Raw genomic sequence first — 25,637 nt, 5'->3', positions numbered from 1 at the left:
TATAGCGCCAAAACAATACAATTGTCTTAAGGCGCTTACTAAAGTAGAGCTGAATGTTTTATTAGCAAGAATTGTGCAAACTTAATTTTGCAACCTCAATTTGAAAATCTGCAATGCACTTCCCCAATCCCGTTCAAATCCAATAATGTAATTGTAGGAGCCATATTGAATCTCGTTTGGTGTACGCTCTGCAGCTAGCCTACCCCCTTCAAACCACTGCTTCAAACAAATTGACTCTTTAGTTGGACTATAAATTATTCATAAACCAATTACTGACCCTGAAATTAAGTGAATGTAGGCGAGTGATTGGCTCCTTATATTGATGTTTTAATTTAGCCAATCTAACATTTTGCCCAAAATCCCCCTAGACATAGGCCTACGATGATTTGGTTTGGTTAAAACTACAGTTTACCATGCCTTCTATGACTGTTGTTTTTCATTAGGTTTCTATTTCCCCGCTTTTGAACACGATTTGTGAACATGAATTAAATAAAATATTTACATTTAACAGGGGATATAATTGGCCTGTGGATTTTATTGAATTTCCTTACACAACTGCTTACCTGAACTGTGGATGGAGCCATTCTCACTCCCAGCCTGATGTGGCGCTACAATTTATATGTGGTGTTGGACATCAATTCTCGCGCTGCGCCAATCAATTCTGCTGGTCACTACACGAAGAGAAAATGGAGAACTGACCGAATATTCAGTCGTACAGAACGAAAACGTGGTCAACAAGTGAGTAACAAATATGTTGCTGTAAACGTGCACGAACAGATACTATTGAACGTTTGCAGTGTTTTATACCGCCGTTGTTCGCAGTATAACCTGTATATGTGCGTAGCTTACTGTGGTGTAACCTCTCTGGCTACGTTAAGCTACCCAGGCACGCCATGATGTCGATTTGAAGCCTTAGCAGGCTAGGTAAATTGAGATGACAAGTTAGCTAACGTTAGCTACAGCGCTGTTGCTTTCTAAACAATTGATCGCGTCTTCAAATAATTTGTGAGTGATCTTAGTATTTGGGATGTATCTATTTATTTCAAACATGAGGCGAAACTAACGTTAGTGTGCATATGCCATCATTTGTGGACTTCAAGACCTTGTTATTACCAGATACCCTATTGCTATGAGATGGTGGCGTCAACTAGCTAGCGTTATAACGTTACTTTGCGTTCACTTTGCACCACACAACTGAACTCACTTTGCTAACAGCTAGTTCCTTTATCGGATTGTTGGTTGGAGTGAACTTAAAACGTCCTTTAAACTCACTGAATTAACGTGCGTTATCTCGGGGAGAAACGTTAGCCCAACGCTAATTTCTGCTATGTTTGGTTAAGATTAACGTAGCATGCTATTTTCTGTTTGATTGCACTGTGGTGGTGACGCATGAACGTTACTATCATCGTCGCGATTGAAAATATTATCCACCTTGTACTTTCTTTGAAGTCATCAATATGACATTAAACCAGGCTAACGTTGAACGTAAGTATTACTTGTGTAGTTTTAGTTAGGCAGTTTAACGTTAGTCATGTTTGCCGTTAACCGTAACGTTATGAAGTCACATTGTGTAACCTGACCTTGAGGCCAAATAGTTCAATATCGAAGCCAACTAACATTACGAGCGCTGTCTAAACACCCCGAGGTTGTTATTGCGTCTTGGGTAAGCAATATTACACCACAGCGTTACTAGCTTGGTTTAACGTTACTTGCCTTAGGTTCATTCTGAGATAGGACCACACGCCAGGTGACGTTGCGCGTATCGAGCCCGCGAATATATACCTTCTGTCCTTGTCTGGTCGCTGTGCAATCATGGGTGCATTCCTCTATAATTTATGTCAGTGGACATTTATACAGTGCTATGTATGCAACGGGACATTTTTATATCCGCCACATAATGAACATGCCGATATTTTTAACGTTCTCCGATAATGTTACCTAACGATAACAGTGTGTTTTCGCGGTGCCTCGCGAATATGAAGCAACCTAGCTAGCTGCGACTGCTACCTAACATTAGCTAAATGGCTGAAGTAAATCGTTTGATTCTAGCTCGCCGTGTGTTAATCCTTACGGACAGATTTTGTGAAAATCACGAACGCTATTGCAATCAAGTAGACCGTGTCCCATCACTGATTGGTATAGACCATGATACGCTATATAGATAGCTAGCTGAAGCAAATCTCACTCGGCCTCGTTGAGCTGTAGCTGCATGTCCTATTCTCTATGGCGCTGTACTGTCGCCAGCAGTGTGGACAATGCGCACACTGTTTTGGTATTTCGACAAAATTTGTTTAGCATATCAACCCAAGTCCTTGTCGTTCCATGCCTTACGTTACTTTTCGGGGTAACCGCAGAAATGCAGTATGTAACAAAACATTAGTGCGTAATGTCTTGTTCCAAAATGGAGGGAGCTCAAGTAACGCCAGGGCTCCATCTAGTGATATCATCTAACAGTGTTTCATTCTATGGTAGGCGCAGTAAACAAATTCTGGATCTGACAGCCCAATTGTGCATTTCTAATGCTTTCTGAAATGCATGGATCATTGAAAAGATGTGTACAGCGAATGAGCGTTATGATATGTACTTGTACCTGTACATGTGTACTTAAGAATAATTTGTGCAAACAGAGTGGACCTATAAGAAGTTAATTCTCTATGTTCAGCTAAAAGCTGATGCATGTGTAGGCAATTTATTCTTGTCTTTTGGAACGGTGATTTTGGCATTTTGCCTACATTGAACATTAATATTTACGGTTGATAAAGATGTCGTGGATTCTTTTAACACAACACATGAATGTTGGTGTAGGTTTTTCAATTGTATGTTATCAGTGTGATTTACGTGATTCAGTGTATTATTTAACAAGGCAGCCAATATTCCCAACTCCACAATATGGTGGTCATATACTAGTTATATATAACCAGGCACCTTTTAGTGACTAGCTGATAAGCGTATTGGTTGGATAATGCTTTGGTTTTCTTTTCCTGAGGTTCTTGCGCACTGCCCCACTGCTGTGAGCAGGTGCAACAGTTGCATGGCCCACGGATAAATATAGGCCATGTATGTCTATCAAGCTCAACAGCCAATCAAATTACACCTCTTTCTTCCATACTCCTGAAGCAGTGTTTATTAGCACGGATTGCTTATGGCGTAGTCTGAGCCAATATGTTCGTTTCCCATTTACAGAGCCAGGGCTTTGTACAAACACCGGAGTTTTTTTTTTTTTTTCGTTTTTTTGGCGCAAACACTGAACACGAACAATTTGCTGAATTTGACAAAAACTGTATGGGATTACATTTAGTCATTTAGCAGACGCTTTTGTCCAAAGTGACGTACAAGGGAGAGAACAGTCAAGCTAAGAGCAATAAAAAACATGGTGTAACAATAAATACTACTTTACATGATAATTAGAAGAAAAGAAAAATCACAGACTGCACCTTTTAAAGCCATCAGTTTGGCTAGCCCTGTACCAAATGTCTGTACTACTTATGCCTCTATGGACATCAGTGCAGTATAGCCTAATGGTTATGATGTACATTAGGCCTATACACGATACATTGTGAAGGTGTAGTCCAGGTTTTCCTGTTTCATGATGACCTTTGTCAGATTCTAAATCAACATTCACAATTCTTAAGTGGATGTCATGTGTTTTGTGACTGATGAGAATTAGGGTGGCTTATCAGATCAATTGTTTTTGTTTTGTCAACATTTAAATGGAACAAGACAAATGTAATGTATTGTTTTCTATCACGTTGCTTCTGGAGGAATGGTTTCAGTTAATGGAATCAGACTTAACAGTAACTAGACTGAAATAAGGCCTTGTGTTCACTAATGTGGTGCTATTCATAGTTTGCCCTTGTTGACTTAAGTTATGTTTCTGAGCATTTCTAAGCAACCACTAAAATATCAAACCCTTTTATCTGATGTTTTGATGTCGAGATTAACTTAACCTGTAAGCTTATGTGGCCAGTTCATCTTTGAGTCTATAGAGAGTTGGCATTACATGTGAAGGTCAATGTTGTTGGTTCTGTCACTGGTCTGCTTGTTGCCTTATCTGATGTTGTGTTGTGTTCTCTCCACAGGTTTGTGCAGTGATGCGTTGATATGCTGCTGTTGTAAACAGAGAGGAATTCTCGAAACTACAGTGTCAACAGCCTCACAGAAGCAGGTAATGTTGAGTGTCATTCGCCCACGATAGCCTTGACCTATTCACTTAGACTGTGGGCAGGCATTAGATTATTACCAATGGAGATTAACTGTCCATAGTCGGTATTACGGCCTAAAAGAACATTTGAAATTTGACCCTACCACTAATGGCTTAATTTAAGAATGAATTGCGACTTGTTTATGAGTGTGAATTTGCTCAACTGTTAATCTGTATATTATTTCACAGTTAGTCAAAGTGCCTTTCGTCAGAAAGAAGTCTGGCTTTTGTTGCAAAACATGCCTCATTCGTGGTACATTCATTGCATGCAAATCCAAGCTTTTTATGTCAATCAAAAGGGCTTAGTAAACAAGCCAGATTAGCAAACAATGTGTTTCAACTCCTAGTCTTTATAAACATGCAATGTTCGTAATGAGTATTTGTATGTATGTATGTATGTGAGTGCCTGTTTCTTTGCTAATTGGCCTGTGTTTGGTTAATGTGTTTGATACTGAAAATGCAGTCCACGAGGCAGATATTGCCTTTTCCTCATCGGTTCTCTGCATTTCAGTGAAATGATTTGTGACCGAGTGGGTTGTATATAGATAGACTTGGCTATTTTAAATGAGTTAGTACAGGCCTATACAAATGTAAGTGGATATATAGATTCTGTGAAGCGGGCAACAGAAAATAAGAAGTTTGGCCTTTAATGAAACGCATTTGCCACCTGTCTTGCTATTGTGTTTATGCTTATTTATGAGTGAAATTGGAAACAGTATTTTTTTTAGTCGACCTTGAACGAGGCCTAATTTCCTGTCCGGTGGTTTAGTTATTTCAGGAGATAAAAGTGTGATTCATCAGAGAACTTAATTTAAGTGCCACACTACAAACATAACCTGCACATTTTCTAATGATTGTTGCAAAGAATACAAACGTGAAAAAATGGCAACAAAAAAAAAACACAAGTTTTGCTTTTCATTTCCAGACTGATGTTGAATCACGGGTAGTCTCAAGTAGGCTTGGAGCACCCTTATATAGCGAAATTCCCGTCCTCGTTCGACCGAATCTCATTGAATCGACTGACCCTCAGATTTGATGTGAAGCCCTTCAAGTGTGCGCTAGTAGGGTAACTCCCGTCTGTGTGCTGTGCTTGTCTCTCTTGCCTGTAGACTTTGTGTCTGAGGGCAGGGAGAGACTCCAGCTATGGAAGACAGCACAAGCCCAGGGCTGCCTCTACCCTCTGGGCATGGGGCCGCCCAAGAGCCTGCCGAGAGCAGCTCGCAAGGTACTCACAGTCCCAGGAAATCAGCAAGTACCTATTAAGCTTAACCCGGCTTTGTTTTGCTTCATCTGAAAGGGCTTTGGATTCAAGACGCGAAGTGCAGATATTACATTTTTAGCATAAAAATGGGGGGGAAAAATCTTGAAAAATAATAGTAATTTCATGAGTGGCACAATGTGGGATTTGGGGCTAAAACGTGTGGTGAGAGCTTAATGGGTACTACAGTTCTGTGCCCTCCTACAAGCTGAGTGCTGGTGAGGGCCTGGTAATTCTGTTGAAGCTGATCGTGTACTTTTGGCTGCAATGCTGGGCCCAGTCTGCACTGGGACGGGATGTTTTATTATAAGAAAGGAGCTGCTGAATGTGGTATGTGTGCTTGAGCAGCATGGTGGATGAATCCTATAAATGACCGCGTCAGCTGCTGAATTGTGTTTTTGCCTACCATAACCACCTGCTTGGCATACCGCTGGAGGAATGCCTGGTTCATCTACTTTTAAATCACCCTGATTTGATTTAAAACTGGCTGCGCACCGTTCTGTTTTTCATGTTTGTCTGTCGCCACCCCCTGCTTTTATGTGTCTTGTTTAGTGTCCTACCCCCCCCTTGATCACCTTCGCCCAAGGAAAAGTGCAGTTCAGTAGTTTCACTGTTGAATCCCTAACCTGTTTCTCCTTTTCTCCTCCCATAGTAACCGTAACCGACGACAACAAAGACGAGCAGGAAGGCAAAGGCACTCAGTCAGGAGATAATGGTGGTGACGAGGAGAAACTAGAGGAGTTGCCCGGGAAACCAGCCAAACAAGCAGCTAGTCCCGCCAGCAGCGAGTTCAAGAAGACCTGGGGCTTCCGACGGACCACCATCGCCAAGCGCGAGATGCCGGGCGAGGCGGTGGCGGCGGCCGAGGGGCCAGTGAGGCGCAGCGGGCGCCAAGCCAAACGCACCGACAAGCTGGAGGAGTTCCTGCTCACCGCCAAGAGAGGCCGCGGGGGAGGCGGACGCCGAAGTGCCCCAGCCAACATGGAGGGCGGTGGGGGCAGTAGTGGTGGGGACCCCCCGTCGCAGACCCCCACGGACATAGAGACCGCCTCGGAGGCGAGCTTCGACGGCAGCGCTGAGGTCAAGATGTCTGGGAGCAAGACGGCCTCGCAGAAGAAGAGGAAGACAGTGAGGAAGGGGCGGGGGCGCCAAACGAGAAGCACCAAAGCCAAACAGGAGGAAGAAGAGGAGGATGAGGAGGAAGAAGAGGAAGGAGCCAGCGAAGATGAGGGAAGCTCGGAGGACGAGGCAGCAGGCGGAGCGCAGGATGCGCAGATAGGAGTAGAGCAGGAGGAGAAAAAGCCGGAGATCACAATCGACGCAGCCGAAGGTGCTGCCACCCCATCACAAGACGAGCAGGCAGATGCAGAAAAGACAGAGGTGGTGAAAGAGGAAGATGAGGCCGAAGAGGTGGAGGAGTGCAAGAAGAAGCTGGAGGAGACAAACAGGAACAGCAGGCCCAGCAGGAACCCAGCCAGAGCATGCAAGGACTCCACTCCCTCCAAAAGAGACGAAGATGACGAGGATGAAGATGAGTCATCGTCGTCTTCGTCATCGTCTGATGAAGGCAGCTCAAACGATGAAGGCTACGACCCTAATGCTCTTTACTGCATCTGCAGGCAGAAGCACAATAAGAGGTAAGCCCTCTAGAGTGCTATGATCACTCACAAACTCATTATCTTCAGCCTGATGCGCGTGCCCAAGGAATCAAATAGACTGATGTGTTTTCCTGTGTCACACTGCCTTTTACTGCCATCTTTAGCAATGTTTCTTTGCCAGATGTGGAGCAAAATACCATAGCAGGCCTTCATTTTACCTAACTTGATTAAGATGCATTTCCTTATGGCTTGTTGGTTAAATGCCTTTTCTAAATGATAATACTGATTAAGTGTTGAGATTGCCGGTCTTATTTGTGAGTGTGTGTTGCCTCTGTCTGTTGTGTGTGCTGCTCTGCTTATATGTGCCTGAACTGATCAGTGAACTGATCTGTTTTCATGTGCTTCTCTGTGTTTGAGTGTGTCTCCCTGAATATTCCCACCGGTCTCTGTGTGTGAGCGCGTCCTGGTGTGCTTATCTTCATGTTTGTTTATGGGTGTGTCTGCTCAGGTTCATGATCTGTTGTGACCGTTGTGAGGAGTGGTTCCATGGCGACTGTGTTGGCATCACGGAGGCCCGCGGCCGACTGATGGAACGCAACGGGGAGGACTACATCTGCCCCAACTGCAATGCCAGCAAATGCCAGACCCCTCGCTCCTCAGCAGCCCCGTCGTCCCTTGGCACAGAGAACGGTCGCCGTATCGCCCCGTCTGCGTCGAGGCGTGCCGAGCATAGCCCGTCCGCCCTCAGCAGCCCGACAGCTGAAGAGAAGACCGGCGAAGACCTGGGAATCAAAGGCAGGATCGAGAAAGCCACCAACCCGAGTGGGAAGAAGAAAATCAAGATTTTTCAGCCGGTATGTTTATATGTATATATATAAAAAAAAAAGAAGTTTAGTCATAAGCCGTTAGTTACTTTTGACTTAAATCTATTTCAATTGGTAGAAGTTTCCTTCGTAACATTTTGTTATACTTGCGTCAGGCATTTATTTTTCACACTGGGAGTGGTGTCCCACTTTTTAAAATAGTGTTGAAAGGTTTTTCTGGAAAGGAAACCACACTAGTTTGCATGTTTGCAGTGCACAAAGAGAGATCTGTGAGAATGATGCGTTCTTTTACATGAATCTTCATCCCATGGATGCTGTGTTGATGACTGTCTTGTTACTGATTATGATGATGATCCAAAGCCTTCAGGAACTTAATTTATGTCCGGGGCATTGTGTATATATAATGAAGTGGTCAGTGCCATAATTAATGGCAGGACAACTGAGTAGTTCAAGGCACAGAATCAAACATTAATGGTCTTCACACTTGGATGTTTTTTAGGGTTTTGGTTGTGATGCCACAAAACACTACAAAAAAAAAAAAGATGTGCGTGATGGTGGGCCGACATATCCTCCAATTTCTCCTGTGAGTGAGAGTTTTCAGCTGACAAGCTCATGACACGGCCTTATTGGGTGCAGTCTTGTTGCCAGGTGATGGTTGTAAGCGGCACTCACACTGTCAACTTCAGGATTGACCGTGTAAACCTGACAGACAAACTTATCAAAATGCACACGTCCTTCTCAGTTAAATAATTCACCTATTATTCCATTGTTAAGAAGTAAATGTGACATTGAAGAGTATAAAACCAGACTACACCAGATTAAAGGCTGAAGTTAGGAAGTGGAGTGTAGCAAGTGATGACTTGGAACGAGGCAAACAATTGAAAAGTGAAAAACCTGGTAAAGATTTTTGCAATACATTGTTTACTTCATGAGGGTTAGATGGCTTTAGAATGATCGTACGCTTTTTTGGAACTCATAACTATGTTTAACACTGAGAAAGTTTTAAAAGTAGAATGATGATTTTGTGTTAAATGTATTGCAGTTGGTGGTCTTAACATTTCATTTGGTTGAAATTGTGTTAAAGTTGTCTTAAGGTAAATTAGTCTGTCAAATTTAGTACAGAACACATGCATAGTCGATTGATCGTCACCATGGATGGGACTTGAATAACCGTAACTGTAATTATCAGTACGTTGGGGTGTTTAATCACTGATGCTGAATATTTTTCACACACTGAATAGTCCTTATGTATTGATGCACTGTTTGCAGGCCTAGACAAACTGCCTTAATTGAAATGTTTACATGAGAGATATTCCAACTTGGTAGAAGACACCCCCCCCCCTCTCTGTGTATAGTCTTTGTTTTAAAATAGGAAATGGGGCAGGTGATGTGTTTTTAACATAATCTGAATCTAGAGCCCTAACTTTAAGATATGTGTATACTCCTAATTCTGTTGACTTATGGTTCTGGAGACCCCATATTAAAGGAAGAAATAGTTAATCTAGAGGAACACGAGTCTTTGGGGGAAAATCCATCAGTATACAAAAGACATGTGGCTGACTATTAGAAATTGTAGAGATTAAAAGTTGGTCCTTACCCTGTGTTGGTTGTGAAGTAAAAGTATGGAACCGTGTCTGTTAATTTCAGAAGCCAACCTTTTAAAAGCTAGCAGCACAAACCACTTCAAACTGTTGGTCATTCCTGTTACGTGGCATATACTGAGAATTCCTGGAATTCTGCATTTCCATATGTAGCAGGCCGTGGGGACGGCGTCCTCGAATCTCCCAAAATGCATTGGGCCGGGCTGTGGGCGGAACGCGCTGCCGGACTCCGTCTACTGCGGGAACGACTGCATCCTGAGACACGCAGCGGCCGCCATGAAGTCCATCACCGACGTGAAGGAGCCCAAGAAGAAGGACAAGACCAAGGGGAAGAAGAAGAAGGCAGGCACAAAGCCCACTCCAAAGGTAACGCAGGGCTGGGGGAGGATCTTTAAGATGCCTTCAGCCGTAATCAAATCTGGACCACACTAGAGTTCCCTCTCAGTACAGACAGAGTTGTGTATTGTGTGACTTAAGGTTGATCACTAAAGGGGCTTAAAATGGTGTGATTACTGAACACTGAAAATAACAAATCATTTATGAATGGTGTTCATCAAATGCTCTATTCAAATATATATATGTTTTAATGTAATTGTTCATGATGGGTACAGTGATTGCATGTTGCAAATTGTATAGTTTGTGTTCATTCGTGTAACTGTTTAGGCTGTTTCACTTCCAGAGGTGTGTGAGGTATGGTGTGTCACAGTTGGAACTTGTTTCTAGGTTTCCCCCGGTGAACCTACTTTCTAGTAGTTCTCTAATAGAATACTATAGTTCTGTTTGTAAGCATAGCTTGCTGCTTACAATTTGAAATGTATGTTAAAGCAGCAATACGGAGTTCTGTTCCAAAACTAGTAAGCTAACTACCTAAAAGGCATGCTAAGACCTTGCAAACACTACCAACAGCCCAGCTGACACTGATAGAAGCTTGCCAACACACTAATTGGTGTCTTTTGTTTAGCTGGCAATGTCATGCGTGTGAAAGCTTTTCTTCCATTTTTGGAGGGTGTACCAGCCCGTTACACAGAACTACATGGGGCATATCCTGGATGGCTAGTGGGGAAGTCATATGTGTTTATCTGTCCTTCACATGACATATGCTATCAAAATGGATTTGAGGATGGTACCAAAACTAGTTGCCTATAAAACTATATTTCAAAAAGTGTCAAATTGTTGCATAGTGTTACTTTGGGAAAACTGTTTGTTTGGTTAAAATTCTCAGTGCATGCCTCACAAATATAGTGCCCATCCGTTTGTGTACAAGGTTATAATAAATAAATAAAACCAACCAATTTTGGTAAGAAGGTCTTATACCTCGTATGTTCAGAGCTGCCCCTGATCCCTGTCTTTACGCTGACATCTTGCCCTGTCTGTATGTTTGCACAGAAGACTGAGAAGAAGGCAGACGCGCCCGAGGACGACAAAGACCGCGAGGGCGAAGACCCCAGCAGCAGCGGCGGTGACCCAGCCAGCGCTGACGAAGAAGACCCGCACGTTGAGGAGCAGCCGCCGCCGCCCGCCATGTCCTCCTGGTCCAGCGATCATAATTACAATGCCGTAACGCCAGAAAAGACTGCACCCGTTGCACCGTCTGTGTTAAACAAAGCGTGTATGTATCTCTTTGAAGGTCTTCCACACTTAATTTATCCTCCATTTCTCCTTCATTATTGGTGTCTAAGTCTAAAAGGTGAAGCCTCGAACCCGTGAAATCCATGAATTTCTAATGAACAAGTGAGAGGTAACACTTGATAAATATAGAGATATGTATATATATATACCTATAGCGTATAGCACGGTCAGTGCTCTGAACTATCTGGATATAACATGCTCTTTACAAAACCTCTGAGAGGTGCTTGCAGAGGTCTTGTGATGTCTGAAGTTGGTAAGTACATATACCAGGTATAAGTATGTAAGTCATGTTGACTTCATATGAATGAAGACTGTATTATAACAGTCTGTAAGTGTTTTTACACTGACAGTAGATATTTGTCATTTTTATAGATCCTTGAAATGAAACAGAAAAAAATCAAAGTGCCTTGCCTTGAAGTGTGTGTGTCTTATCTGAGGGTACTTGTTTGTAGACTGTATGTATCTGTTTGTTTTGGGGGTGGTTTTGGGTTGAAACCCTTTCTCCCTCCGGAGCAAGTCTGTTCTCCACACACTGTTCTCGGCAGTACTGGAGTTGAACAGAGGACTTGTGCCATGTTGCTCACTGAAAGGTAGGTGTCAGTGGCTTATTCTCAATAGGGATAGCACAGTGTTTACGCTCACACTTTGCACTAGTTTCTGGTCCTGGGAGAAGCCCCCAGGAATGCACATTTCCAGAGCTAGAACAGACTGCAGCTGAAAGTATTATTTAATTTAACTGCATGCAATGCACCATAAATCATCTTTCTTCCCTCTGAAGGATAAGTGGCTCTTTTTGAAAGAAAAAAAAAAAATAAAGTGATATTACAGATACCACATTTTGCTGGCTGTGCCTAAGTTTTGAGAGAAGTCTTGTTGGGGACTGACCACTTGAGGGGGAAAACAAAAAAAAATCTCTGGCCTGTTGCGTTGCTCTGCCCTCTACTGTGCACCTGCCGCCTGACACCGGAGCCACGACACACGTGGGGGAATTAAAGCCATGCAGAGCCAGCAGACCGGCCACAGCAGAAAGGGAGGGAGAAGAGCCGCCAGCTGCCCGTTCCACCGTGAGAATCAGCAGAGGGGCCCCCGTCCTGATGCATGGAAGAAGACTGCAGCGCAAGAGGCTGAAGATTCCGAGGCTACTTCCTCCTGCAACCACAAACCCACACAGATGCATACAGTTTTATGGGAGCAGATTGCATAATCCTGCTTCTGTTTCTGCACACAGTGAATATTTTAAAGATAAGAAGAATATACATTTTCTCTGGGATTGTACACAAACTACAGGCAGGTGATATTTCATGCATTTGCAGGATATTTATGCCTAATACTCTTAATGGCTATATGAGGAGTCCTTCAGTGGCTCCCACTACTGCATAGACAATCATTCTCAATAGGCATCGGAGAGTCCTAGCAAATGCTACTGAGGTTATGATCGAATAGGAGAGCATTATTTTTTTCAAATAATTGTTTACAATGTCATGAATTATTGATGAGGTTAAGTGAATAGAAAGGGTTGTAGTACTGCCTCAACTGTAAAGACCCATGGAGGTGTGATACACGTGCCATAGTTACCAGGATAAGGACACAAAGCAGTTGAGCGCCTCAGAGAACCCTTCAAAAACAGCAGCCGTTTGACATTTATTTCTAATCAACATCAGTTAGTTGCTTAAAGTGTTATTTATGTACAGGGCAAGACTGTTGCTCATGTGTCTTTTTGGGTGTTGTGCAAGAGGCCATAATCTTGACATGAAATGAAATGAGCAGTGTTTTGACTGCAATCATTCATTTGCACACATATTGAAAGAACTGATTGTTCCTCTATCTACAGTAGGTGTCACAATGTATGAATTGGAGCCTTTTGGTTTAGGTCATTTCCACATTGGGGAATTGTGCTTTGCTCTATTTCTTGATGCAGGCAGTTATTCATTAAGAATTTCAGCATTATTTCCATGGGGCTTGAGGTGCTAGTCATACCAACCTTGTTGACTTCTAGCCAGTCTGGATATTCTGTGGAATTTCTCTGATTCACATTCACAGTTGTTTTTTCTCATAATGGCCTAGTTAGCATGAATAATTGTTTTGGTATTTGTGAAGCTGTTGAGGTGCTGTACTGTCTGCCAGATATCTTCCCTTTTTAACATAATTGAGCTGTGAAGAAAATATTGATTCTCAATGTCCAGGTATGATTATGGATTCAGTGTAGTTGATTGAACAACAATATGTATGCAAATATTGTTTTGAAGCAGACTGTCATGACTACAGCATATTAAGCATAAGCCAGCAGCATTTTTATGTGTGTTCTGTGAAGTCTTTGCTTCCATAGATAATAGCCTTCATGTAGAAATCTGTGAAAGCAGTGCTGCAAGTTCCCTTTTTTTTGTTTGTTCCTTCTGCACCTTATCTATCCTCTGTTCGCATGTTGTATTTCACAAGAGGGTTACACTTAAGGATCAAATTCAGATGAGTTCATAACCACAAGTTCCTATTAATTCATTCATATATTTATATTTTTAAGCCTCATGATAACTTGTGGCAGCTTACTTACGAAATGTAGTTAGACAGTGTATTAAATAAAGGCTTCTGCAAACTACATTTTGTGTATCTTGTTATTTTTCTTTAAAGGACGATACATTTTTAGATTTTTAATTGTTATTATTATTATTGGGTTGGGTTTTTTTTTGTAGTTTTTTTTTTTTTTTTTTTTTTAATATACACTAGATTTTCACAAGCTCTTGACGTTTCATGTTTTATAAAAGCATCTAATACCTGGACCAAGACACTGAAGGCAAGGCACAGTTGTAGTTTGTGTGAATGTGAAGAGCCCTGTGAGCCTGCTAAACATAACCCCATGTATTTCACACCATATTGTTTAAGATTGTTTTTCCTCATGGTATACAATCTGTAAAGATTATATATGAATTTAAAAATGGCAAGTTGTTTACTCATTGATGTTTTATGTGAGACCTACATTCTCAAGACACGACAGTACTGTGTTTGTATTGCATAGTGCACTATTGTCTGAATCTCCCACAGTTATATGATTGCATATATGTCTGTCTTTATGTTTTCAGCCTGTGATTCAGTAATGGAGGAGAAGGCAAGCGAAGAGGAGCAGAGTGACAAGGAGTCCGCCCCTGCAGAGAAGAAGCCCGTCACGCCCTCCGTCTCCCCCAAAGGACAGAAGAAGTCCCCTGGCCCCAAGGCCAAGGCTGGCTCCAAAGGCAAAGCATCAGCTCCTGCACCCAGCGGAGGAAAAGAGGCCAAAAAGCAACCCCTGACCCCCATTAAATCCTCCAAGTCCAAAAGGTCAGGGCCTCCACCCCCGCCTGTCCCCACTCTTTCCCCATCTGGACCTCCTGGTTCCCGCCATCACGTCACAGGGGCGCTACGTGTAGCCAAGAGCACCTTCACCATCCCCAAAAAGCAGCCTCAGCCTCAGCAGCAGCAGCAGCAGCAGCATCATCATCATCAGCAGCCTCAGCATCATCAGCAGCAGCAGCATCATCAGCAGCAGCAGCATCATCAGCAGCAGCAGCAGCAGCAGCAGCCTCAACAGCCTCAGCAGCAGACCCAGCCGAGGGAAGGTTCTGGATCCATGTCCTCGTCCACCACCAAGACCCCCCCAACCTCGTCCGCCTCCGCACCCCCCAGCCAGCCTCATGCATCCAAGACGTCCCATCCACCCGGCCCGGCGCCACCGCCCCCTAACAACCAGATGAGGCAGAATATCAGGCGCTCCCTGACAGACATCCTCTACAAAAGGCAAGTGTTTACTCCACCTCTCACAAGTAATTCACATGATCATTTCAAGGTATTCTCTTAAAGTTCAATCAAAAGTCAATTAAATCGAGTAAAAGCAGAACTCTCATTAGACTTTGATTAAATGACCTTGGTCTAAATGTTTGCTTAACCTTAGGGTAAGTGACAGCGACGACTTGTCCATGTCGGAGAGTGAGGTGGGGAAATTGGCAGTCTCCATAGAGAAGGAGATGTTCAACCTCTACATGAACACTGACAGCAGATACAAGAACAAGTACAGATCTCTCATGTTCAACCTGAAGGACCCAAAGAACAAGGTTAGTCAACTTCATATGTTGGAAATACTCATGTAATCGGGGTGTATTGATGAGCACCCACACAACAAGCAACCTCACAATTTGAATTAATTCTTCCCTTCACCCTAGACTCCGCATCCTTTATATACAATCTGTCATGACCTTAGGTACGGTATGTGTTTCCCATCAGAAATGTAAATGTATTGTGTGTGTATGTTGCAGGGACTGTTCTATCGGGTGGTTGGTAATGAGGTCAGTCCCTTCAGGCTGGTGAGACTGACACAAGAGGAGCTGCTCTCCAGAGAAACCTCTGGCTGGAGAAAACCAGAATACACGGAGGTAACGACTGTTTACTACCACACATGCAGAGAGACATGACGTCACCCTCAGTGGTTTTATGGCATAATAAGATTTAGGGTTGTTGTTGTCTGATTAGAAATGTTGTGGAATCATTTATGAAACCGCTTCAGAACTGTTGAAATAAGACGACATCCACATATCTCAACCAGCTAGCATCTCTCCTGATACTCACTCATTCACTCAGTGAGGACATATTTGTTCAGAATCTATGTCCCCAGTCGTCTCCTGACGTTTATAATGCTGACTCCAGCACATAGGATCTGAATCCATTAGCGTCCTTGTTTGTACTGGCAGAGCTCTTTAGGAATATTGTCCTTGTAAAGTGGTGAATGCCTTCACTCAGTCACTCCCTCGATGAATTGATCCGTTTACTCTTAACTGATGGTATTGATTGTAGCATCAGAGCTGCCTTTTATTCTAATGGCTTTTACCTCCTCAGGAGATGGGGAGGGGTCAGATGGGACCTACCAAATCAGGCCTCAGGCAGGATACAGCGCCACCTGATGTTGACATGGAGGAGGCGCCACCCACGTCAGACCTAGATGTATGTATCCCTGCCAGCTCTGCGACACCTCGCATGGCTTCAGGGCCAGTAAGTGGTAGCTTCCTTCCTCCCTTTCCTTCTCTGTCTCACCCCCATCCACTCTTTCCTTCTCTGTCTCACCCCCATCCACTCTTTCCTTATCTGTCTCACCCGCATCCACTCTTTTCCTCTCTGTCACACCCCATCCACTCTTTCCCTCTCTGTCTCACCCCCATCCACTCTTTCCCCCATCAAGCGTCTTTGAGTGTCAAGAAAAGCGCTTTATAAAAATAAAGTATTATTATTTCCCTCTCTGTCTCACCCCCATCCACTCCTTTTTTGCCGTGTGGTTCACCGCTAGGCTCTGAGCTCCTCTGCTTTAAATACAATTCTCGTCTCTGTGCTCCTCGCACGTGTATGCAAAGCAGTTGTGTGTCGCTAATCTGTTTTTACTGCTCCTGTCCCTACCTCTGCTGCGTTGCGCTTAGATATGAAAGAGCTTATTGGCATTTGATAATTATGAGAACGCAGTGTTTTAATGGCCATGTCTTTATTCTGTGTGTGTTTCCTCCCATCTTCAGGACCAGGAGGAGAGCCGTCCCCCTCCCGCCTTGGCCCCAGGCTCCAGCTCAGCAGGGAAGGCCGGCAGCGCGATGCCTGACATCTTTAGCAGCATGCTCAAAGACACCACAGCCGAACACAGGGCTCATCTCTTCGACCTCAACTGCAAGATTTGCACTGGTAAAGACGGATAATATGAGGGGGAATGATGTAAAGGAAATAATGTTTATGATTTTTTTTTTTTTATTGAGAAGGCAATCTGATTAATTTGTATGTACATTTTTAGTTTGCATGATCTACCATTTGTTTTTGCCCCTTGCTCATATTTAAGTCATGCTAAGTCAAGAAAATATTGAAGCCTTTAATGAGACCTCTGTAGTGTAAAGAAGAATCCACTTTGATTTTGCGACATGAACTGCTTCCTTACAGCTGCAGTGTCAGTTTTCCCACACAAGAGTGTGTCAACTTTATCTCTGAAACCTCCTTGGTCTTGGGGTCATTTTTCTCCCTGCAGGTCAGAAGTCAGCCGATGACGAGCCAGCTTCCAAAAAGCCCAAGCTGTCCATCCCCAAGAAGCCGGAGCCGGTCAAGGCCAAACTTGACCCACGCTCCTCCAAACCGCCCTACTCAGAGGGCCCACCCACCCTGCAGCCTGGCAGCGAGGCACCCGTCTACGATTCTCCGATGCCCATGGTGGATGTCAGCGCCAGTATGCATGTGCCACCGGTTGACCCAGCGCCCGTGGTTATGCCGGCCATCTCGTCTGTGTTGATTACCCGCAGAGACCCGCGCACGGCGGGTCGCTCTGGCGTTATGGTGACACAGGTCATGCCAGAGGTGGTGGTCGCGCCTACTCCTGTGGCCGAGCCAGCCGTGCCAGAGGTCAAAGGACCTCTCCCGATGCCACCGGCACCCCCTCCATCCATCCCCAGATCTGTGACGTCAAAATCGGCAGCTTCAAGGTGCCCAGAAAACCCCTTCAGTTACACTGAAAGAAGCATAAAGTGGTTTTAATAGGGCTGTCAAGTAATTAATCAAACTAATTACATGCTTTATAAATAATTCATCTAAATGAATCGCTTGTATCAATTTGCCATGAGAGGCGTTTAAAACCAGCGTTACAAACCATTACCGCAAAGCAGGCTATTGCCCACTATTTTTCTAGAGGTCGCAATTCAAACCCTTCTAATGTGGCCAGCCCTGAGCGCTTTCAGTGTCTTACCTAAAGTGTGCTATTGAGTCAAGGGGTATCATTGGGTGCGATTAATCTGTGTTGTATATTTACAACAATAACCAGTAATTTTGGCAACCCTAATTTTTAATGGTGTTTGTATTAATAAATGACTGTGCTAGGTTATAAACAGTTGTGTATTGACTGTTTTGAGGGACATGTCAATTCTCAGTCCCTGTTGACGTAAAGGGTCAATTATAGTAATGTTGTTTAGTATTGTACAGTAATTAAATGTACAGTTGTGTTAATATCACAGTTGAAGTAATTCATGTTAGGGTGGCTGAGGTATCTGTGAATGCAGACATTATTAATTAGTATTTCTCTTATAGTGCCGTAGACACCCACCCCCCGCCGGAGGGCGAAACGGCCATCTTCCTGTCTGGACAGGAAATGATGTGGAAAGGGTTCATCAACATGCACACAGTGGCTAAGTTTGTCACCAAAGCATACCTGGTCTCGGGCTCGTTTGAGCATCTTAAGGAGGTTGGTATTTTGTTGCTTGTTTTTCTTTCTTCCTTTTTTTTTAAGTCATTTAAATAGTGAAGACAAACAAACAAATATTACAATACATTAAATACATTTTCATATGTTGTTTGAATTTATATTTTTGATCATCGTCAAAAGATGGTGAATAGATTCTTATTCAGTGACTCTTTTATTCCTCAGGATTTGCCAGACACCATCCATATAGGCGGGAGAATCTCCCCCCATACAGTTTGGGACTATGTGGGCAAACTGAAGACGTCCCTATCTAAAGTATGAAAAGCCAAGCATACTATAAGCTCAAACAATATGGATATTGGTTAATTATTAACTGTACAGGAATCACTGTACAATAACTGTGTATTCTCTTCTGTCTTGATTCCAGGAGCTGTGTCTTATCCGCTTCCATCCCGCAACAGAAGAGGAAGCGGTGGCGTACGTGTCTCTCTTTTCTTATTTCAGCAGCCGTAAGCGTTTTGGCGTGGTCGCAAACAACAACCGCCGCATCAAAGACCTCTACCTCATCCCGCTGAGTTCAAAGGACCCCCTGCCTTCCAAACTGTTACCCTTCAATGGGCCAGGTAAGCATGAACAAGAAGACTCTGTCATAGGTGTCATGACGACTACAGAATTACTTTCCAAATGTGTTTCCCTTTGTAGATGAACGTGGATGGTAAGTATATTAAAGCAGGTGAAGGTTTGTGTGAGATCAGAGCTTGTTCATCCACAACAGAGTCTTTATGTAATAAGGCACTTGTATCTGTGTTTTCCTGTCTCTTATTCCCTCTTGTCTATTCTGAGCTTGTACACCTTGCCTGTAAAACCCCTGTATCATAAGTATATTTTAATAAAACATGTTGCATCTCAAGTGGATGCTGTCCTAGATATGATCAGTCTCAGCCTTTTGTTTCTATGATCTTCCTTCCATTGCAAGATCTTACGTATTTGTGAGCATTTATTAGGCAGAATTGACCCTTGACCCTAGTGTCATGTTTTTCCTAGTATGAGGTTTACATTTTAAGTGCACAGAGAAGGGAGTCAATAAGGAAGTGTCATTTCATTTGAATATGATGAGGCGGAATACTTCATGCATGTTCCGGAAGGCTTGTCAGTGTTAGTAGGAGAGTGTTGTGGAAACATACATAAATTACTGCGGAAGAAATATATCCAAATTGTGTGGTCCTATGGTCAGCCTCCACTGCCCCTACTGGACCCGAGGTCTAGCTGAAAGTTTTGAGCAGCAGCCACGGTAAGTCACATGCAGCCTCCATCTTGAAATGCCGTGGGAAAATGGATGCAGTTGCCGTGCCGGGAGAGGTCCTGTTAAGAGTTGGCTGTCTGAAAACCAACAGAAGAGGATCCCATCACACACTTGAAATATAAAGGAGAGAGAAGACACTACTACAAATGCTAAATGTACATTGAAAGTATGTTTTGGGGTCAAATCATCCCAATACATAAGTGAAGGGCTCAAATCCACAGTATCACTAGAGACATGGATGTTATCCCAGTTGAAAAACTACACATGAAAAAAGAAGGGTGTGCACCTCACATGTAAAGACTTTAACCACTACTCAGTATGGTCAATTTATGGTAGCCTACATTACATCATATCTGAATTGTTCTACCTACCATTTATTATTATTATTATTATCATTTATTATGATCATGACTATTGGTATGATCATTGTTTTTATTTGGAATAAGCGTGTTCGATAAGCGTGCATTTGCTCATGTGGATATTTGTGACCAAGATGAAATTTTGTGAATGGGAAGTGGCATGTTTCTTTTGTGAAAGTAATCAATGCACAATTTAGCAAAGTGTCCTAATAATGCACAATGTTACATTTGTTAAAGGAGATGTTACATTTGCCACGTGTGTTATTTTTGTCTGTGTTGCAACAAGCTCTCATCTCACTATAGTTTGAAAACTATACTACCATGTTAAGATGCCATCAGAAATGGCACTGCATTGGTGAATTGTTATAATTATATTTTTTTTATTCATACATTAATGAAATATATATATATTTAACCTGACTACTCTAATTATCTAATTTTGACCTCTTTCTTCATGTTAGGACTGGAGCCAGCTCGACCCAACCTTCTGCTGGGCCTTGTGATTTGCCAGAAGGACAAGAAGAGAGCTGGCGCACCTCTGGATGGCGAGGAGAAGCGGTCCAAAACAACCAGGGACCCCGACGTCACCGGCCTCCTTAAACATGTGTCTGTGACCAAGTCTGATGCGAAACAGGACAAAGCTACCCGGCACAGCCTGGACACCGTGATCAGCACGACGCCCCCAGGCACCCCGCCCGCGCTAAGCAGCTCTGAGGCCGCGTCAAGTTCGTTAGCTGCCTCAAGCGTCTTCTCTCTCCTGTCCTCGATCAAGGCAGGAGCCGCCTCTATCCCTACAGGCAGAGATTCCCCATCTGCATCCGGTTCCTCTGCCACGCCTCTCCAGACCATCCTGAAGACACTGTTCGGCAAGAAAAAGCAAGATTCAGAGGCTTCCATGTCTCCATCGGACCCGCATTCATCTGAAGTCACCATGTCAGCCATCCCCCTGCTGGACCCAATTGTCCAACAGTTTGGTCAGAAGAAAGAAAATGCTGCTGACGAGTATGAAGATGACCGACCCTATGACCCAGAGGAAGAGTACGACCCCAGTATGGGTTACGGAGCTGAGAAAGTCCTCCCGGCTGTTAAACAACCGGAGGTCGCAAAGCCTGCCGAAGCTACTGGTGATACAGAGGTAGATGACGTGGCCTACGACCCTGAGGACGACTCCATGTTTGATGACGTGAGCGTTGAAGGCGGAGGCAACTCTGCAGTAATGAAAGAGCAGCAGAGAATGCTGGACAACCTTAACAAACAAATTGAAGATCAAAAACGTCAGCTGGAGGAGCAGGAGGGATCATTACTCGCCTCTGTTCCAGACCCGCTGATTTCCCAACCCACACAATCGTTACTGTCCAGCAGCCAGTTGCTGCAGCTTGGTAAACAGGTGGAGGCGTTGGTAGGAAAGCCTTCAACTGTCCCAGTTATCAACCAGAGGCGAGATCCTAGGCAGAGCAGGGACCCCAGGCAAGCAGCAGCAGGTCGAAGGTCAACCACAGAATCTGTTGAGAAAGAGGAGTCACCCCCTCAGGTATCACTTCCTGTTGTTGAGGCGACACCCCCACAAAGTACTCCGCAGCAGACAGACACGGCACAGACACCACAAGAGGAAGTCAAGATTGAATCACTACCTTTCCTTGAAGCTGACAGTACAGACGTGTTGATTCCCTTACTGGGTGAGAAGATAGAGCCCAGCATGGTGGAAGAATACATGCCTGCAGAGCCTGCTGTGAAATCCACTGAGGTCATTACTTCTGAGACTGAACCGGAGAACAACAGCTTTAGCATTTGGCCCAATTCTGCTAGCATTTTAAAGGAGGTTAACGCCAGTCGAGAGAAAATGGCAGAAGTTACTTCTCATGCTCAATCACATGCCACAGCATCGTCTGAGAGCAACCCTGTGCAGTCGATTACCAGCTTGGCTAATTTCTCTCAGGATCTGAATCAAGGCAGCTCATCCGGTATGGACTCTCATACACCACATATGCCCCACATGCCAATACCCAGCACCCAATCTGATTACAACAGAGGTCCACAGGATGTTCCACCACCCATGTCCTACCAGCCAGTTGGTCCAGTTGGTCTTCCTCCAATTCATAGCATGCTACCAATGCAGGGACCGCCACCCATTCAAGTGCCCCTACCCATGCACGGCCCTCCTTCAATGCAAGGCCCACATCCAGCAATGGGTGGTCCACCACCAATGCAGGGGCCCCCACCCATGCAAGGTCCTCCCCATGTGCAGAGCGATGGGTACCCACCTTTCTCCAACCAGTGGGGAGGTTCTCAGCAACCATTTGACGGCCCAAGAGGTCCACCTCCACAAACTATGATGGCCCCGCGGGGTCTCCCACCTCCATTCCCACCTCCTGGGGGCCCAAGAGGTCCCCCTCCTCAAATGTTTGACAGCAATATGCCTCCACAGCACATGGGGCCAAGAGGGGCACCCCCTGGTCAGTATATGGAAGGGCATGCCCCCCCTCCTACCTACGATGGGCAGAACAGCATGATGCCACCCAGGTTTGGTGGTCCCCCGCCACCTCCATTCAACTTTTCTGGACCCAGAGGGCCTCTGCCGCCATTCTCTGGCCCTCCACCCGTGCGCTTTGACAACCGAGCGCCCCCACCAGCCCATTTCCAGGGACCGCGAGGCCCACCACCCCCTCACCACATGGGCAGTGACCACAACTCCTCTAACTCCATGATGGACATGCAGAGAGGCTCAGGCGACCAGTATGACAATGACGGTGGAGGGCCCTACCAGCCAGGTATGGACCAGCACCAAGGACAAGCGCCATCATACAGAGACAAACAAGCCCCCTTGCAAGGTCCTCCTTACAGAGGACCCCCACCCAACGTATATGATGGGCGCAGAGGTCCTCCTCCTGCTGGGGAGATGCCAGGCCAACGATTCCCTCCTCCAGGCCAGTTTCGGGGCTCCAGAGCCCCGTCACCACCCCGAAGGGGTTCTTTTGAAGACCAAAGGGGCCATCCTCCTCCTCCTCAAGACTTCCCAGGCCACAGGGGGCCAGCACCACAGTTTGGTGGGCCTAGAGGTCCAAGCCCGACTGGACATTTTTCAGAGAGCAATTCAGGAGGTCCACCAAGGTATCACTTTGACAACAGCCCCGGTGACATAAGACCGGTCAGACACACGGGACCTCTGCTGCCTACTCCTCCCGAGGGCCCTATTCCATTACCAGGCCGCATGGGAGGGCACAGCCCAGAGCCCCACCGGGACGACCACTGGCGGAGGCACTCCCCAGAGCTCAGGAGGAGGAGCAGCACCACCCGGGACGACTCCGAGCCACGAGAGAGGCCCAGCAGGTTTGAAGTTGGCCACCGTGACAGGCTGTCTGAAGAGAGGCAGCGGGATCTCTCTGAGGACCGCAGGAGAGAGCGGGAGAGGGAGGGTCCCCACGGAGGCAGACAGTGGGACAGGGGAGACAGGGTCCAAGGCAAGCGCTGGAGCCGAGAACGCGAGTGGGATCGTGGGAGGGAGCGAGAGAGGGAGAGGGACCGGAGCAGGGAGAGAGGAAGGGAAGGAAGGGAAGGAGAGAGGCACAGAGAACCGGACAGAGATGCTGAGAGGCACAGAGAACCGGACAGAGATGCAGAGAGGCACAGAGAACCGGACAGAGATGCAGAGAGGCACAGAGAACCGGACAGAGATGCAGAGAGGCACAGAGAACCGGACAGAGATGCAGAGAGGCACAGAGAACCGGACAGAGATGCTGACAAGAGGAGAGAGCGGGACAAGGAGCGAGAAAGAGAGCGTGACAAGGACAAGGAGCGGGACAAGGAGCGAGAAAGAGAGCGTGACAAGGACAAGGAGCGGGAAAGGGATCGAGATCGAGGCAGAGAGAGAGAGCCGGAACGCAGGGATCACGACAGAGATCGGGCCAAAAACAGAGACCGGGAGCGGGAACGAGACCGGGAACCGGACAGGCGACGAGAGCGGTCACGGAGCAGAGAGAGAGACCGGGGGAAGGACCGCGATAGAGGAAGAGAGCGCGACCGAGACCGTGATCGGGACAGGGAGAGAGACAGGGAAAAGGACAGACACAGACGGGAGAGAAGCAAAAGCAAAGAGCGTAGAGATGACAAGAAAGAAGTCAGATCCGAGGCTTCAAAGGACACAGAAAAATCTGCTGAGCCCGAGACTGTTGCTGATAAAGGCTCGTCCTGATGGCCTTGTTTTTCTTTTTTATACTGCATCCTTGTTTGTTCTGCCCCACTGACACATTTCTAATTTCAGAACACGTAAGAGGACTGTGTATTTTCTTTTTTGACATGAGAAAGCACTCTTGTTGCTGTTTTGTATTTACTTTTGCCTGCTCACCAACCTTTTAAGGTTTTTATCTCTTTCTAAGTGATCTTGTCCAGGTGCTCTGTAAGGAGGAAGTTGAAACCATGTAGTACTTTACTGCTGTTCGGTAACCCTTTTAAAGTTGACCTGAAAACACTCAACATGGTAAAGCTGGTGTAAATATGTATGTATTTGTATATACAGCTGTTTTTAATTCTATTTTTTTTCTACATAGAGAAATAAGCCATATAGCGTTCATTGGTATACACACAAGACTGATGTAGTTGCCCTCATCAAAGGTCATTGTATGCTTGTCTTTTCTACATTTAAACACTGAATGGATGCATCATTGCGATACTGTCAAGTAATGCCACATTTTGTTCACAGCTGGTCAATTAAAACATACTTCAAGTATTGCATTTTGTCTTAAGGTGTTTGACTATGGTAAAGCAGTACAACTCTTGGGATTGTGACGCAATCAATTTGGCTGTTTCACTTGTTCATTTTTTGACTTTTCCCTAGATACCGTGGTTTTACCCCATAGTGGGAATGTGCCATATGAATATCATGACCTAGAGATGTACGAAAAGGTTGACCCCCACTTCAGCATCAGTCTAAAAGGTTCAGGGTGATTTTAAATAGATGGCGTGTTGAGCCATTTTCAACCCATGAAATGCTGCTTTTTATAAAAATTCGAATTTTGTCAATATTAACACCAGCATTTATGTGTTTCATCAGAGTTTAGTCATATCATTTAGTTTAGTTAAAAAAAAGCTACAAAGGCACGTTGAACCTTGACTAAAAACAAAAAAACAGGTGAAAAAAAATATAGTATAGAAAAAGTATATTATTTATAGAAATAAATATAGATATTATTGTTTATCCATAATAGCAGCAGTAAAACTGAAATCTCTGCCGTGAAATTGAAGATATAGCGAGGTCATACTTCTGTTAAACAACAGTAAGGGGGGTTGGTCTAAAACTACCTATGCAAAAACATTGCTGTGGCAGTTGGCAGTGATATAAGCTTGGTAGCATGCTAACTGATATCTTTTGGCGATTGGTGAAGTCATGCTGTGAAAACTTTGGCTGGTTGTTCCCTAAACACAGAACTACATGGTGCATAGGCTGGACTGCTGAGACGACAGATGTGTTTATTTGTCTTTTGACGACCATAGCCATGAGAATGAAATTGAAGATTATATCAAAACTAGTTGCTTATATAAACGTACCCAAACATTTAGTTGATGTAAGTAGGGAGAGGAATGTCAAAGAACCATCATTTAATGAAACATGATGCTTAATGATAAGCCACCAAACGTACCTCTACAAAATCTGAAAACAAAAAGACGTCGGCCTAATTCAGTGGTAAATTGTATCT

General features: G+C 44.7%; 1 protein-coding gene across 5 annotated transcripts; it reads left to right on the top strand.

Moving 5' to 3' along the window:
- The first annotated feature begins 423 nt into the window (after positions 1 to 423).
- On the top strand, positions 424 to 24,675 carry dido1 (death inducer-obliterator 1). 5 transcript variants are annotated; one of them, XM_042707803.1, is made up of 18 exons: positions 424 to 738; positions 4,080 to 4,165; positions 5,311 to 5,426; positions 6,112 to 7,096; positions 7,566 to 7,911; positions 8,381 to 8,464; positions 9,636 to 9,848; positions 10,872 to 11,091; positions 14,186 to 14,876; positions 15,031 to 15,190; positions 15,392 to 15,508; positions 15,969 to 16,121; positions 16,634 to 16,793; positions 17,128 to 17,575; positions 18,174 to 18,327; positions 18,511 to 18,600; positions 18,713 to 18,908; positions 20,409 to 24,675. In XM_042707803.1, the coding sequence occupies exons 3-18, from the start codon at positions 5,345 to 5,347 to the stop codon at positions 24,134 to 24,136; spliced, it is 7,827 nt and encodes a 2,608-aa protein (XP_042563737.1). In that variant the 5' UTR covers positions 424 to 738; positions 4,080 to 4,165; positions 5,311 to 5,344; the 3' UTR covers positions 24,137 to 24,675. The 5 variants fall into 5 exon arrangements, with proteins under 5 accessions (XP_042563737.1, XP_042563738.1, XP_042563736.1 ...); XM_042707804.1 differs by having other exon boundaries at positions 10,869 to 11,091; positions 15,969 to 16,073; XM_042707802.1 differs by having other exon boundaries at positions 10,869 to 11,091.
- The last annotated feature ends 962 nt before the right edge of the window (positions 24,676 to 25,637 follow it).

The sequence above is a fragment of the Clupea harengus genome, chromosome 5 (assembly GCF_900700415.2).
Source record: "Clupea harengus chromosome 5, Ch_v2.0.2, whole genome shotgun sequence".
Taxonomy (NCBI): Eukaryota; Metazoa; Chordata; class Actinopteri; order Clupeiformes; family Clupeidae; genus Clupea; species Clupea harengus.
Note: the sequence above shows the minus strand (reverse complement) of the source record. Positions and strands in the feature narration are given on the sequence as shown.

What these genes read in the sequence shown, in the direction of transcription:
- dido1 (XM_042707802.1), top strand. Translation starts at nt 5,345, where the DNA reads ATGGAAGACAGCACAAGCCCAGGGCTGCCTCTACCCTCTGGGCATGGG. An exon ending in TGCCGAGAGCAGCTCGCAAG is followed by an intron (nt 5,427 to 6,111) that starts GTACTCACAGTC and finishes CTCCTCCCATAG; the next exon opens with TAACCGTAACCGACGACAAC. An exon ending in AAATCAAGATTTTTCAGCCG is followed by an intron (nt 7,912 to 8,380) that starts GTATGTTTATAT and finishes GATGTTTTTTAG; the next exon opens with GGTTTTGGTTGTGATGCCAC.